General features: G+C 43.8%; 1 protein-coding gene across 2 annotated transcripts in view; it reads right to left on the minus strand.

Annotated features, from left to right (window-relative positions):
• ADCY4 (adenylate cyclase 4) overlaps positions 1-12,660 on the minus strand; it is a 71,580-nt gene that overhangs the window by 17,905 nt on the left and 41,015 nt on the right. For both annotated transcript variants that reach the window (XM_060256012.1, XM_060256011.1), the window contains exons 13-16: positions 8,934-9,003; positions 6,844-6,941; positions 5,042-5,126; positions 1,808-1,945 (exon numbers count right to left, since the gene is read on the minus strand). In XM_060256012.1, coding sequence (XP_060111995.1) covers positions 1,808-1,945; positions 5,042-5,126; positions 6,844-6,941; positions 8,934-9,003 — 391 coding nt within the window. The remainder of the gene's footprint in view (positions 1-1,807; positions 1,946-5,041; positions 5,127-6,843; positions 6,942-8,933; positions 9,004-12,660) is intronic.

Below are 12,660 nucleotides of genomic sequence, written 5' to 3' on the forward strand. Positions count from 1 at the left end.
GCTTTTCTTGGACTGGAACACTTCTGGCTGCAGGGGGGAGGGATACTGCGGGTTTGAATGTTCTCATATGGGGGGGTGGGCACTCTCTGCAAAGAAAAAATAGCCTTTTTGGGAACCAAGTTTGATTGACCTCTTTTGTTGGGCTATTTTTTTCTATGTAGAGGGATATTTTTTGGTCTACTGATGGAACTTTAAAACATAAATGAACCCCCACCCCCTAACTTGCAGCCTGAGGTGGTATCATCCAAGAAAAGCTCTTTGATTTCTCTTTGTTTAAAACATTTATTCGCCCCCTTTCTTCCATACGAAGCTCAAGGCAGCTTACAACAGAAATCAAATACATTTTTTAAAAAAAAAACAAACCACAATTTTTAAAATTACTGTATAGGACTGCTACTAAATAAATCAAATGTAGTCCTAAATAAAATGGTTTTCAGCTGCATCCTGAAGTCTGAACATGAGGGGGCCAGGCATACCTCCCTGGTTCCATGTCATGGGGCTGCCACCAAAAAGGCCCTCTCTCAATTATCCACCAAATGAGCTTCTTTGATTGATGGGACAATCAAGATGGCCTCTCCCTGTCACCTTAACTCCTGGGCTGGAGCCTATTCAAGATTCTGATGAGGGATGAATAGGTCTTCCATTTGGGTGAATTAATCTCGAATGATCAAGATGGGTTAGTCTGTCTGTAGCAGTAGAAAAGAGTAAGAGTCCAGTAGCACCCTAAAGGCTAACAAAAATTGTGTTAGGGTATGTGCTTTCCTGAGTCTAATCAAAAGGTGATTAACATGTGGAATTCACTGCCACAGGAGGTGGTGGAGGCTACAAACATAGCCAGCTTCAAGAGGGGATTAGATAAAAATATGGAGTAGAGGTCCATCAGTGGCTATTAGCCACAGTATGTATATATATATATATGTGTGTGCGTGCGTGTATGTATATTGTTGTGTGTGTATATACATGCACACACACATATATTGGCCACTGTGTGACACAGAGTGTTGAACTGGATGGGTCATTGGCCTGATCCAACATGGCTTCTCTTGTGTTCTTATGAGTCACTGCTCGCTTCTTCAAATATCACTGAAGAAGGGAGCAGCAACTCACGAAAGCTCATACACTACCACAAATTTTGTAAGTCTTTAATTGCTTTAAAGTCTTTAAATTGCTACTTTCTCTTCTAATCCAGAATAACTGCCACCACATTTGGAGGCCACCATCAAGAATTTCGATCCTTACTGAAAGCACATGAGGGGGGAGTGCAAACTAGCTCTCCTCACACTTAAAGTAAGTGCCTAATCCACCATTCTATTCTCAACAGTTTATTTCTCCAGCTTGCATCCCAAAGAATCCTACCTACCAATACTCCTCTCCAGTTTGGTGTAGTGGTTAAGTGTGCGGACTCTTATCTGGGAGAACTGGGTTTGATTCCCCACTCCTTCACATGCACCTGCTGATGATACCTTGGATCAGCCACGAGTTCTCTCAGGGCTGTTCTGCTCAAGAGCAGTTTCGGTCAGAGCTCTCTCAGCCCCACCTACTTCACAGGGTGTTTGTTGTGGGGAAAGGGAGGGAAAAGAGGCTTGAGAGCTGCTCTCCTTTGGCTAGCGAAGGGCGGGGTATAAATCCAATCTCTTCTTCTCCTCCTCCTTCTCCTGACTCTCTTGTCTGCCAGGTCAGAATCTCTTTCCATAGACAAACCAGGTGGTCCTCACAGTAATTCCTTCACCACCCTCAAAGACCCAAATATATGTAATTCTCTGTGCTTGGTCCCAGTTCTCTCCACCACCACCACCTCATGACATACCAAATTGAGCACGGCCATGGTGAGGACGACAAGAATGGTGACGATGCCCAGGGAGACGCGGAGCCACGGCTGGGTGCAGACTGTGGCGGAGATGGAGGGGACCCAGTATAGGGCCTTTGGACCCTTCAGGAAGCACTTCTGACAAGGAAAAGGGGGTGAGGAAGAGACAGCAGCATCTGGCTCAGTCCAATTATCATTATCAGCATTCTCATCATTTTATCAGTAGATACTTCCTATTTTAGACAGCCTGCGATCACACACGCTTAATAATGCACTTTCAATCAACTTTCAATGCACTTTCAAGCCAGATTTTGTCTGTTCGCACAGTAAAATCCAGTGGAAAGTGCATTGGAAGTGGATTGAAAGTGCATTATAGCCTTGGGTCAGCCATAGCTCTGACAGAGGTTGCCCTTGAAAGGGCAGCTGCTAGGGTTGCCAACCCCCAGGTGGGGGCAGGGGATCCCCCAGTTTGGAGGCCCTCCCCCTGCGTCAGGGTCATCAGAAAGCAGGGGGGGGGGAATGTCTGCTGGGAACCCCATTATTCCCTATGGAGATATATTCCCATAGAGAATAATGGAGAATTGATCCATGGGTATCTGGGGCTCTGGGACAGCTGTGTTTTGAGGTAGAGGCACCAGATTTTCAGTATAGCATCTAGTGCCTCTCCCCAAAATACCCTCCAAGTTCCAAAAAAATTGGACCAGGGGGTCCAATTCTATGAGCCTCCAAAGAAGGTGCCCCTATCCTTCATGATTTCCTATGGAAGGAAGGCATTTCAAAGGTGCACAGTCCCTTTCAATGTGATGGCCAGCACTCCCTTTGGAGTTCAATTGTGCTTGTCTCAATCTTGCTCCTGGCTCCACCCCCAAAGTCCCCAGTTATTTCTTGAATTGGACTTGGCAACCCTAGCAGCTGCTGTGAGAGTCCTCTCAGCCCCACCCACCTCACAGGGTGTCTGTTGTGGGGGAGAAAGGTAAAGGAGATTGTGAGCCGCTCTGAGACTCTGAGATTGAAAGAATAGGGCGGGATATAAATCCAATATCTTCTTATCATCTTCTTCTATTACATGATGGAAGTAATCCCCCAAATTGGGCTACGGCTATTCAATATTTTTAGGTCATCCCTCATTTTCCAAGTGGCCAGGAGTTCCAGGGGCAAAGGCTAACATCAGGAGTCACTCTAGGCAAAACCATAGGCTTGTTCACAATAATCAAGAGGTGCAATCATAATCATATAGAGTTGCCAGTTCTGGCTTGGGAAATCCCTGGATATCTGAGGGGATGAAGCCTAGGAAGGGGGCAGTTTGGTGAGGGAGACGGAGCTCATCAGAGAATGTGATGTCATAGAGCCCTCCCTCCAAAGCAGCCATTTTCTCCACAGGAGATGATCAGTTGTAATACCAGGAGATCTCTAGGCCCCACCTGGAGGCTGCAAATCAAAAATACACTGCTCCAAATACAACAATATAATGATAATTTAGTCATATACAACATAAAACATTCCATCGTCGGGCTTTTACTCTGGCGCGTTTAAATGCCTTCCCATCAACAGTTCTCTATGGTAGGTTTAGACAGATACCTCTCCAAAATAGATTATGCCCATGTGAATTAGGAGTCCTTGATTCTATATCCCATATTCTTTTAGAATGCCCTCTCCTGGCCTCACAACGTAGACAATTTTTAGCTGAATATCTCCAACACAATGTATTTACCAAAAGGAAAATTCTATCCTACCTTTTAGAAGACGTTAATCTCCATATTACTACATGTGTTGTGAACTTCTTAGTAGAAGCCTGTAAAATTAAATCTAGGCATACTACTGCATTTTGATTGCTGGGTGCCTACTTTTGATTAGTATTATTGGCTGCTATTTTAAGTGATTGTTTATGTATTGTTCTTACTATATTTCAGGCCTTTGTACCTACTTTTGATTGTGAATCGTTATTGCTCTTGTGCCAATAAAGGTCTGAACTGAACTGAACATAAAACATACAGATTCCCAATATAAATTCCAAATATACGGACAACGGTGGGTCAATCCGAAGCCTGCAATAATTACACAGGAAAAGAATCTTTCCCTGTGTAATTATTGTAGGCTTCGGCTATGGGTGAATGTATGCGGTGCTTCCCATATAAATGCAAGTTCTTGTATATAAGGCTGCAAGTTCCTTGGAGCCTGCTTTGGCCCCACTCCAAAAGTGACAACAATCATTAAGATTTGTAAGCTCTCTGGAGTCCAGGTTTTTTGTTGCTCAGTCACACTGTCAAGTGCGACTCTCCGACCCCAAGGACCAAGTCACGTCAGGCCCTCCTGTCTTCCACCATCCTCCGAAGTTTGCTCAAATTCGTGTTTGTTACATCAGTAACGCTGTCCAGCCATCTCATCTTTTGCCGTCCCCTTCTTCTTTTGCCTTCTGTCTTTCCCAGCATCAGGATCTTCCCCAGTGAGTGCTCCCTTCTCATTGGGTGGCCAAAGTATTTGAGCTTCAGCTTCAGCATCTGACCTTCCAGGGAACAGTCAGGGCTGATTTCCCTTAGGACTGACTAGTTTGATCTTCAAAATTCTTCTCCAGCACTACAGCTCGAAAGCATCTATTCTTCTGCACTCAGCCTTCCTTATCGTCCAACTCTCACAGCCATACATTACTATTTCAAAGTGATACCAAGACTACATATCCATCCATTGTTCCTTGGACCTGATGAAGATTTTGAAACAGTGCACTTTGGATCGACCCACCATTGTCCATATATTTGAAATGTGCATGCTTTTGCTGTATATGACTGGCTACCACTAAATTATCATTATATCGTTGTGCCCGGAGCAGTGTATTTTTGATTTGTATTCTCCACACTGCAGTCCATTCTTTTGACTACCCACCTGGAGGTTGGCAACCCTACAAGTCAAGAAATTTACATCACGAATAAGGAGGGACTGAACTCTACCTTGACCTTACTCAAGCATTCCTCTCTCAACCTCGTGGCCTCCGCTGACTGCCTTTTGGGGGGGAGGGGGGAGTTAATTCTCATCTCTGAGTCCCAAGAGGAGAAAACAGTTGAGATGAAGCATTTTCACTTCCCTTTATGCAAAGATCTTCCATTAACAGAGGGCCCCAGGAGGTTTCCTGCAGCCCTGGCCCAGTCATCTGGGCTCTGAAACCACAAAGTTTCATCACAGGCATGCCTACAACATGCGAAGAGGTCGCTGACATCTAGAGATGGGCAGGAGAGGACTTACTGCCAGGTGACCGGCAAAGCAGGTGAGGAGGAGGAGGATGAAGAGGAAGAAGGAAATTCCATAGGAGACTCCCAATGCAACTGTCCTGGAAGGAAAGAAGAGTTTGGGCACCAAATTTGCAGGGATTTGCATTGTTTGTGCTGGACCAAGTTCCTAAAAAGTCAACCCCTGCCTGCTTGAACCCTATATGACCTCTTTCTTCAGAGTCTACCCACATGGCTTCATGTCAGTTTTTTTCAGCCATGAGGACTAGAAACCTATTATTCGTTCTGGTTAGTACCAGAACGGTGAAGGGAAGGAGCTCGTCGGAGATGTGATGCCGTCGAGTCCACCCTTCAAAGCAGTCATTTTCTCAATGGGAAATGATCATTTGAAATTCTAGGACACATAATTGTTGCTTTGTCCTGGCTAAGGTCACCAGGCTAAAACTGGACATTGGCAGGGCAGTTGGTGTGAGAACTTGTGGGGCACACAACTTCAACTACGCATCGCATCTGTGGAAATCTGGGAGTAACATAAGGTAGTTCTAGGATTCACCAGAAGCTCTTTGAGAAGTGACTTAGGCTAGCTTTAGGAATCATCAGAAGCTCTTGCTAGTGATTCCTAGAACTACCCTAGGACATTTCTGGGTTTGCTCCAGAAGTGGCAGAGGGATGCACATGACACGGCTTCTGGATGCTTGTTTATTTCTATATTTTTTTTCCTGCTGCCGCTCCAGATCCAAGAAGATCTGGAAGGAGGGGATTTCCCATGCTGATGGGCAACTGGCAAACTTCATCCCAGCATGCCTTGCTACAATTTGATCATTTTTGGAACCTGGCACATTGTAACTAAATTAGTACTGCAATTCTATCCAGATTTCCTCCAGTTCACGCCCATTGAAATCAATGGACTCAGTATGGAATAACTTTGCAAAAGATTTATCATTATAAACTGCAGCCAGGAGTTTTCATTAACCCTAGAAACCCATTCATCTTTCTTCCCACTGTGACTACTTTGGGGAGATGGATTTTGTTGCTAGGACAACATAGGGACTGGAGCCAATCACAACACGTTGTGCAGATCCACACTAAGCAATCACTTATGATGGGGCAGATGCTTCTTAAAAAGCCAGCATAGTGTAGTGGTTACAGTATCAGGATGGGATCTAGGAAGCCCATGTTCGAATCCCTGCTCTACCAAAGAAACTTGCAGGGTAACCTTTGGGCCAGTCACACAGTCTTAGCCTAACCTCCCTTGCAAGGTCGTTGTGAGGATAAAATTGAGGAAAAGAGAGGGCTTTGGGCCATACTGGGGAGAAAAACAGGGATATAACTGAAGTTACTGCATTCATTCATTAATCAGTGCTCCCTGCAGACACAAGGGTGATCTATTCAACTCTTCTGAAGTATATCCTGACCTGGATAGCCCAGGCAAGCCCTATCTCATCAGATCTCAGAAGCTAAGCAGAGTTGACTTGGATGCAATACCTCCAAGGGATACTAGAGCTGGGAGGTGGAAGCAGGCTTTCAAACCAGTTCTCTGAATGTCCTCCATGCCCCAGTAGGAGTTAACAGAGGTCATAACTTCCAGGCACAGAGACACAAACACACAGACATACACATACATAATGCAAAAATACCAGAGAGGGGGGGAGAGAGCAAGAATCTTCTGAAGCACTTCCAGCTCCAGTGAGGAAGCTGAGACTAGCTTTTTGCTTCAAAGAGAGATGTGGGTCCAAGGAAGCACCTCAGTGTGCTCCACACTGGTGATCAAGAGTGGATTCAAGGACTACTGATCGCACACAAAGCCCTCCTCCTTACTTGTAAGCCACGAGGATCTGGATGAGGAAGTTGGAAACAAAAACCAAGAAGGTGCAAGCCGTGTAGTAGTTGAAAGACGGGAGCGCTGAGAGTCGATACTGAGGAGATTAGCAGAGAAACAAAAGGAGACCACTGTGAGAAACTCTGACCACAGGGGCCAAGGCAATGGGCACATCTCTTCACAAGAAGTGCTAGGATTGCCAGCCTACGGGGGGCAGCTAGAGATCTCTTGGGATTACAACTGGTATCCATATGACATAATCTGGAGATCAGTTGTAATCCCAAGAGATCTCCAGCTGCTGCCTGGAGGTTCCCCTGGAGAAAACGGCTGCTGTGGAGGATGAACTCTATGGCTTTACAGTCCTCGTAGGTCCCTCTCCTCCTCAAATCCCACCTTCCTCAGGTCTCAACCCCAAATCTCCAGGTATTTTCCAAACAGGAGTTGGTAACTGAAAGCGTGCAGAGAACCAGTACGTTGTCCTGGCGAATGTCAGATTAGGCCCCGAATATTCCACATCTATATCTTCATTATGTCATGAAACTCATGAGATAAATGTGTTAACTTTCTCTCAACAAAATCTAATTCATAGGGGTTTTGTGAGGATAGAAGAAGTACGTTCCCTGGCCCAATCCCACCCTGAATTCTTTGGGAGGAGGATGAGATAAAAATGTAAGACAGGTTGATGAAGGTGAACCACATGTATACACCTTGAGATTTTGGAGGAACAAATGGGGAGTCTGTTAAATAAATGTCTTAATTGGCTTACAGGGTGTGTTTGCATCACATCATCTACTCTTTCATATATAAGTTTTATTTTATTTTCAATCTACTCTCAGAAGTTGAATATTAGCAGGGGTGAAATTCTAGCAGAAGCTCCTTTGCATATTAGGCCACACACCCCCTGATGTAGCCAATCCTCCAAGAGCTTACAAGGCTCTTTTTTTGTAAGCTCTTGGAGGATTGGCTACATCAGGGGTGTGTGGCCTAATATGCAAAGGAGCTTCTGCTAGAATTCCACCCCTGAATATTAGCACTGCTTTCCTAGGGTAGATCAACAGGAGCCCCAGGGTCCGGCATTTTGTCTCCAGTGCTGGCCTTAAAGACATTTAATGGGAGCTTTTGCCATTGATTCTGATTCTCTAATATATGTTACAACTGGATATGGAGGCCTCATTAATTGGATACACTGGTTTGGAGATTTCCAACCAGCTCTTGAAAGTTTCACTTTGCACATTGGGCCAACAGATGTTGATAGACCTTTCTTTCATCCATTTCAACATAACAACTCACTTAAATCCCAAACGGGACAATAATCTTCCTGGATGGCTCCCTCAAATGTAGCGTGGAATGAGACAGTGTCTCCCTTCTCATAACCAATGCCATTGGATAAGGGTTGCCAACATCCAGGGCCAGGAGATCTCCTGGAATTACAGCTGATCTCCAGATGAATGCTCCATCTAAGCCGTGGAGTCCTGTGAGCATTTTGTGAGCTACTGGCATTAAAAATTGTGAGTGAGCGATTCAGCAGCTGCATCAGTTAGTGTGCTCTGGGGCCATCCTTCCTGAGCTGAGACAAAAAATGTGTGAGCCGGAGGCTAAAAAAACTGTGAGCTAGCTCACACTAACTCAGCTTAGAGGGAACAGTGCTCCAGACTACAGAGATCAGTTCCCTTGGAGGAAATGGTTGCTTTGTGGGATAGATTCTATAGCATCAAACCCACCCTCCCAGATTCTGCTCAAATCTCCTGGAATTCCCAAAACCAGAATTGGCAACCCTACATACTGTTTCAATACAGAAGGGAAATCTGGGCAGAGATAACAGATTTGAATGGATTCAGTGGCACTAAAGGAAGAAGGGAACTCAGACGGTCGCTCCTCACCGTGGTTAGTGCAGTGATCACATCAGACCAGGCCTAAGCCAATGCCTCCCCATGCCCCTGATGGTGCTGAATGCCCAAAAGGTATCCAGATAAATCCAGCCCTGAGGGATCTCCCACAAGAGCTAGTCCAACCCATTTTAAAAGGACTCCAAGCAAGAACGTTTCAGAAAGCAGCAGCAGACACCATGCCCCAGCCCTCCGTGAGTCACCTCCTTCTCGAGAGATCGCTCCTTGAAGTACAACGTGATGCGGTTCAAATCTTCAGATTTCTTCCACTGCCTAAAAAGGAGGGGAAAGAACAAGCAAGGGGAGGTTTCACTCCTCAGTCCGTTTCACCCATTTCCTTCCCCTTGAAGAGAACATCCATTAACTCAAGTATTCTTCAAAACCCACAAATTACAGGAAAAGAGAAGAGGTTCTTTTCCACCTGTCATTGCTTTCCAGACTCGCCCTTTCATACTCTTCCTTCCTTTCTCTTCCTCCTTTCTAGTGTTCCTTTTCCTTAAAAGATTCCCCTTAAAGGAATGTTGAAGTATGCGGATCTTCATAGTTCTAGAACCAGGGCTTTTTTTGAGGAGGAACACACAGCAACACAATTCCAACTGGCTTGGCGTCAAGGGGTGCAGCCTAATATCCAAATGAATCCCTGCTGGGCTTTTCTACAAAAAGCCCTGTGAAAAACAATGGTGATGTCAGGGGGCATGGTCTAATATGCAAATGAGTTCCTGCTGGGCTTTTTCTACTTAAAAAGCTCTGTCTAGAACACTGAGACACGACAAGCCACACCCATGTATATTCTTCATATTCAGGAACTAGGAGGTTCTTCCTTTGCTCTATCTAGACATCCTATTTTTGCATTCTTCTCTTCTTTATCCTATGTCTCCACTTTCCTCCTTCTATCCTCCTCCATCACTTTTTCTCCCTAAGCTCCTTCCTGCCTCCCCAGGCAGCCTTCTTGACCTAAGAACTCACTTCTGTGGGGCTTCCGGTTTGGTTTTCATGGAGAATTGACGTGCTTCCCAGTGGGGAGCAGACCCTCTATTCTGGACAGAGAAGGTGTTTTAATACCTGCTGTCTACATGGATACCATAACAGCATTGGGTGGAACCTTCAAGCGTGAGATCATGGTAGTGGAAGCAGTAGAATTAGGGTACATTTCGGATAAGGTTGCTAAGTGTCTATGCAACATGTACCCAAGAACTCCATTGTTTTATATGCTTCCTAAGATCCATAAGAACGTTTTTCCTCCCCCGGGGCGCCCCATAGTGTCCTCATCGGCTTCGGTGTTGGAACCTTTGAGTCAATATCTTGATTTCTTCCTGAAACCGGGGGTGCTTAAAATTCGTACCTATATTAGAGATACTTCAGACTTTATTGTACAGGTGGAAGGCTTGAAGGTTCCACCCAATGCTGTTTTGGTATTCATGGACGTTACCTCTTTATATACCAACATACCTCATGATGAGGCTAGAGCTTTAATACATAGGATTTTTGATAAGAGACCGATTAAGGAACCTCCCACACATTTCCTGTTGGAATTGGTGGGTATCATTTTTGAAAATATTTTTTTTAGATTTGGTGATCAGTTTTTTCTAGAAGTTCAGGGGGTCTCTATGGGTTGTCCCTTTTCACCTAGTCTGGCTTGTTTGTTCATGGCTGAGTTAGAAGAACAATTTTTTTGTAATCCGGTTATTAATCCGTTTTTTAGTTCCATCATTTGGTTCACGAGATATATTGATGACATTATGGCAGTTATTACGGAGGAGTCTGTAGTTGCCCCCTTAAAATGGTGGATGAATAATATACACCCTTCCATTAAGTTTACATACATCTGTGATAGACAGACAATTGCATTTTTAGACACCTGTGTCTTTAAGACAGGGGATGAAATCCTGGCGGTTAAAATCTATAGGAAGCCCACTGACAAGAATGTCCCTTTGCATTTTACTTCTTGTCATTCAGCACATTTAAGAGCTAGTTTGCCCTGTTATCAATTGGTTAGGGCTAAACGCAATTCAACTAGGGAACAGGATTTTGAACAAGAGAGGGATAGGATTTGTGAACAATTTAAATCTCGTGGCTATCCTGACAGGATTCTGACCAAGGCAGTATCAAGAATTAACCAAAAATAGAGGTCTTTGCTGTTTGTCAGCTCTCATCAGGCCCTGGGTAAACATGTGGATGGTAATATTACTTGTGCTATGCAGTTTTCTCCTTTGAGTCAGTCTATTTATAATGTCATTTAAAAAATTGGTTTCTAGTGTAGGATGTGCCAGGTTGTCAGGAAATACCAAGAATGGGTTTCAGTAGAACTAAAAATCTGAGAGATTGTTTAGTTAGGGCTGATATTGTGCAGCCTGAACGTAATGTGGTAAGAGCGGGGGGGCACTTTAAATGTGGTGCCTGCCTAGCATGTGGTCTATCATTACAGATGTCGGTGTTTGTACATCCGGAAACAGGATACAAAATATATCTAAAGGATATCACCACTTGTGCTACACAGAGATGCATTTATGCGATTCTGTGTCCCGCCGGCGGCCAGGCTGCTGGTGGGACTACCTCGGTGGGAACACGTGCGGCCTGGGCTGCGGGATCTGCACTGGCTACCGGTTGTGTACCATGTTCGCTATAAAGTGCTGGTTATTACCTTTAAAGCCCTATATGGCTGAGGACCTGCCTACCTTAGGGACCTCCTCCCCCCATATGTTCCCCAGAGAGCACTGAGATCTAGCTCTCAAAATCTTTTAATAATCCCTGGGCCAAGAGAGGCTAGATTGAAGACAACCAGGGAGCAAGCCTTTTCAGCAATGGCCCCTCAATGGTGGAATCAACTTCCAGAGATGGTGCGAGCCCTGCGGGACCTGAACCAATTCCGCAGGGCTTGCAAAACATTTCTTTTTCAGCTTGCTTTTAAGACAGAACCTGGCTAAACTGACCTGTAGCCATCTAACCATCCTATGTATGACTGTGACTTATAGCATCTTATAGCACCTGTTTTATCTATTTTAACTAATTTATGTAATTGATTTGTATTTAAAATTGTTGTTTACATTGTTTTATTCAAATCATGGTATTCCATGTCTGTGAGCCGCCCTGAGCCCGCCTTTGGCGGGGGAGGGCGGGATACAAAAATAAATTTATTATTATTATTATTATTATTATTATTATTATTATTATTATTATTATTATTATTATTATTATTATTATTATTATTATTATTACTATTATCATCATCATCATCATCATCATCATTATTATTATTATTATGTCAAAAAAATATTTGGGGTCAACTACATGTGCCATTTGTACACGTGTGTTAGAATATAAATCTAGATTGAAGCATTGGGTGGTAGATGCTCCTTTGGTAGAGCATTTCATTCAGTATAATCATGATCCAGATTCATTGCGTTTTTGTGCACTTTTGAAATTTCCAACAAGATTGCAGGGTAGGATGGATTATAGCAAATGGTTACACTAACATGAAATGCGTATGATCTTTAAATTAAGGACTCTATCTCCTCATGGTCTCAATAATGATTGGGACTTGGAATGTTTTTTTATAATTATAGTCAGATGTATGTGGTTTAATTTCTTTTTGAGACTATATTTTGGATATTGCTGTAGCAGCTTATACTGTATCTTTAAGGAACATTGTGAATTGTTGCACCTGATGCCTATAAGCCATTAAGTTGTATTCCTTGCAGCACCTTTGGGTGTTCAGTTAGAAAACATTTGGGCTATGATTGCCTTTGCTTTAAGAATTTGCTAAGAGGTATGCTGTTTTCTATTCAGTGTTTTAAATGTTTTATGGCTTATGTGCAACAGGTTAAGTGTATTATTGAATTTTTGTATGCTTTTTATCTTATTATTCAGGTGCATTGCAGCTTGAAGAAGCTCTTTGCTAAGATGTCTATTACAGCTTGAATATGCTCTCTA

The sequence above is a fragment of the Heteronotia binoei genome, chromosome 15, assembly GCF_032191835.1.
Source record: "Heteronotia binoei isolate CCM8104 ecotype False Entrance Well chromosome 15, APGP_CSIRO_Hbin_v1, whole genome shotgun sequence".
Lineage (NCBI taxonomy): Eukaryota > Metazoa > Chordata > Lepidosauria > Squamata > Gekkonidae > Heteronotia > Heteronotia binoei.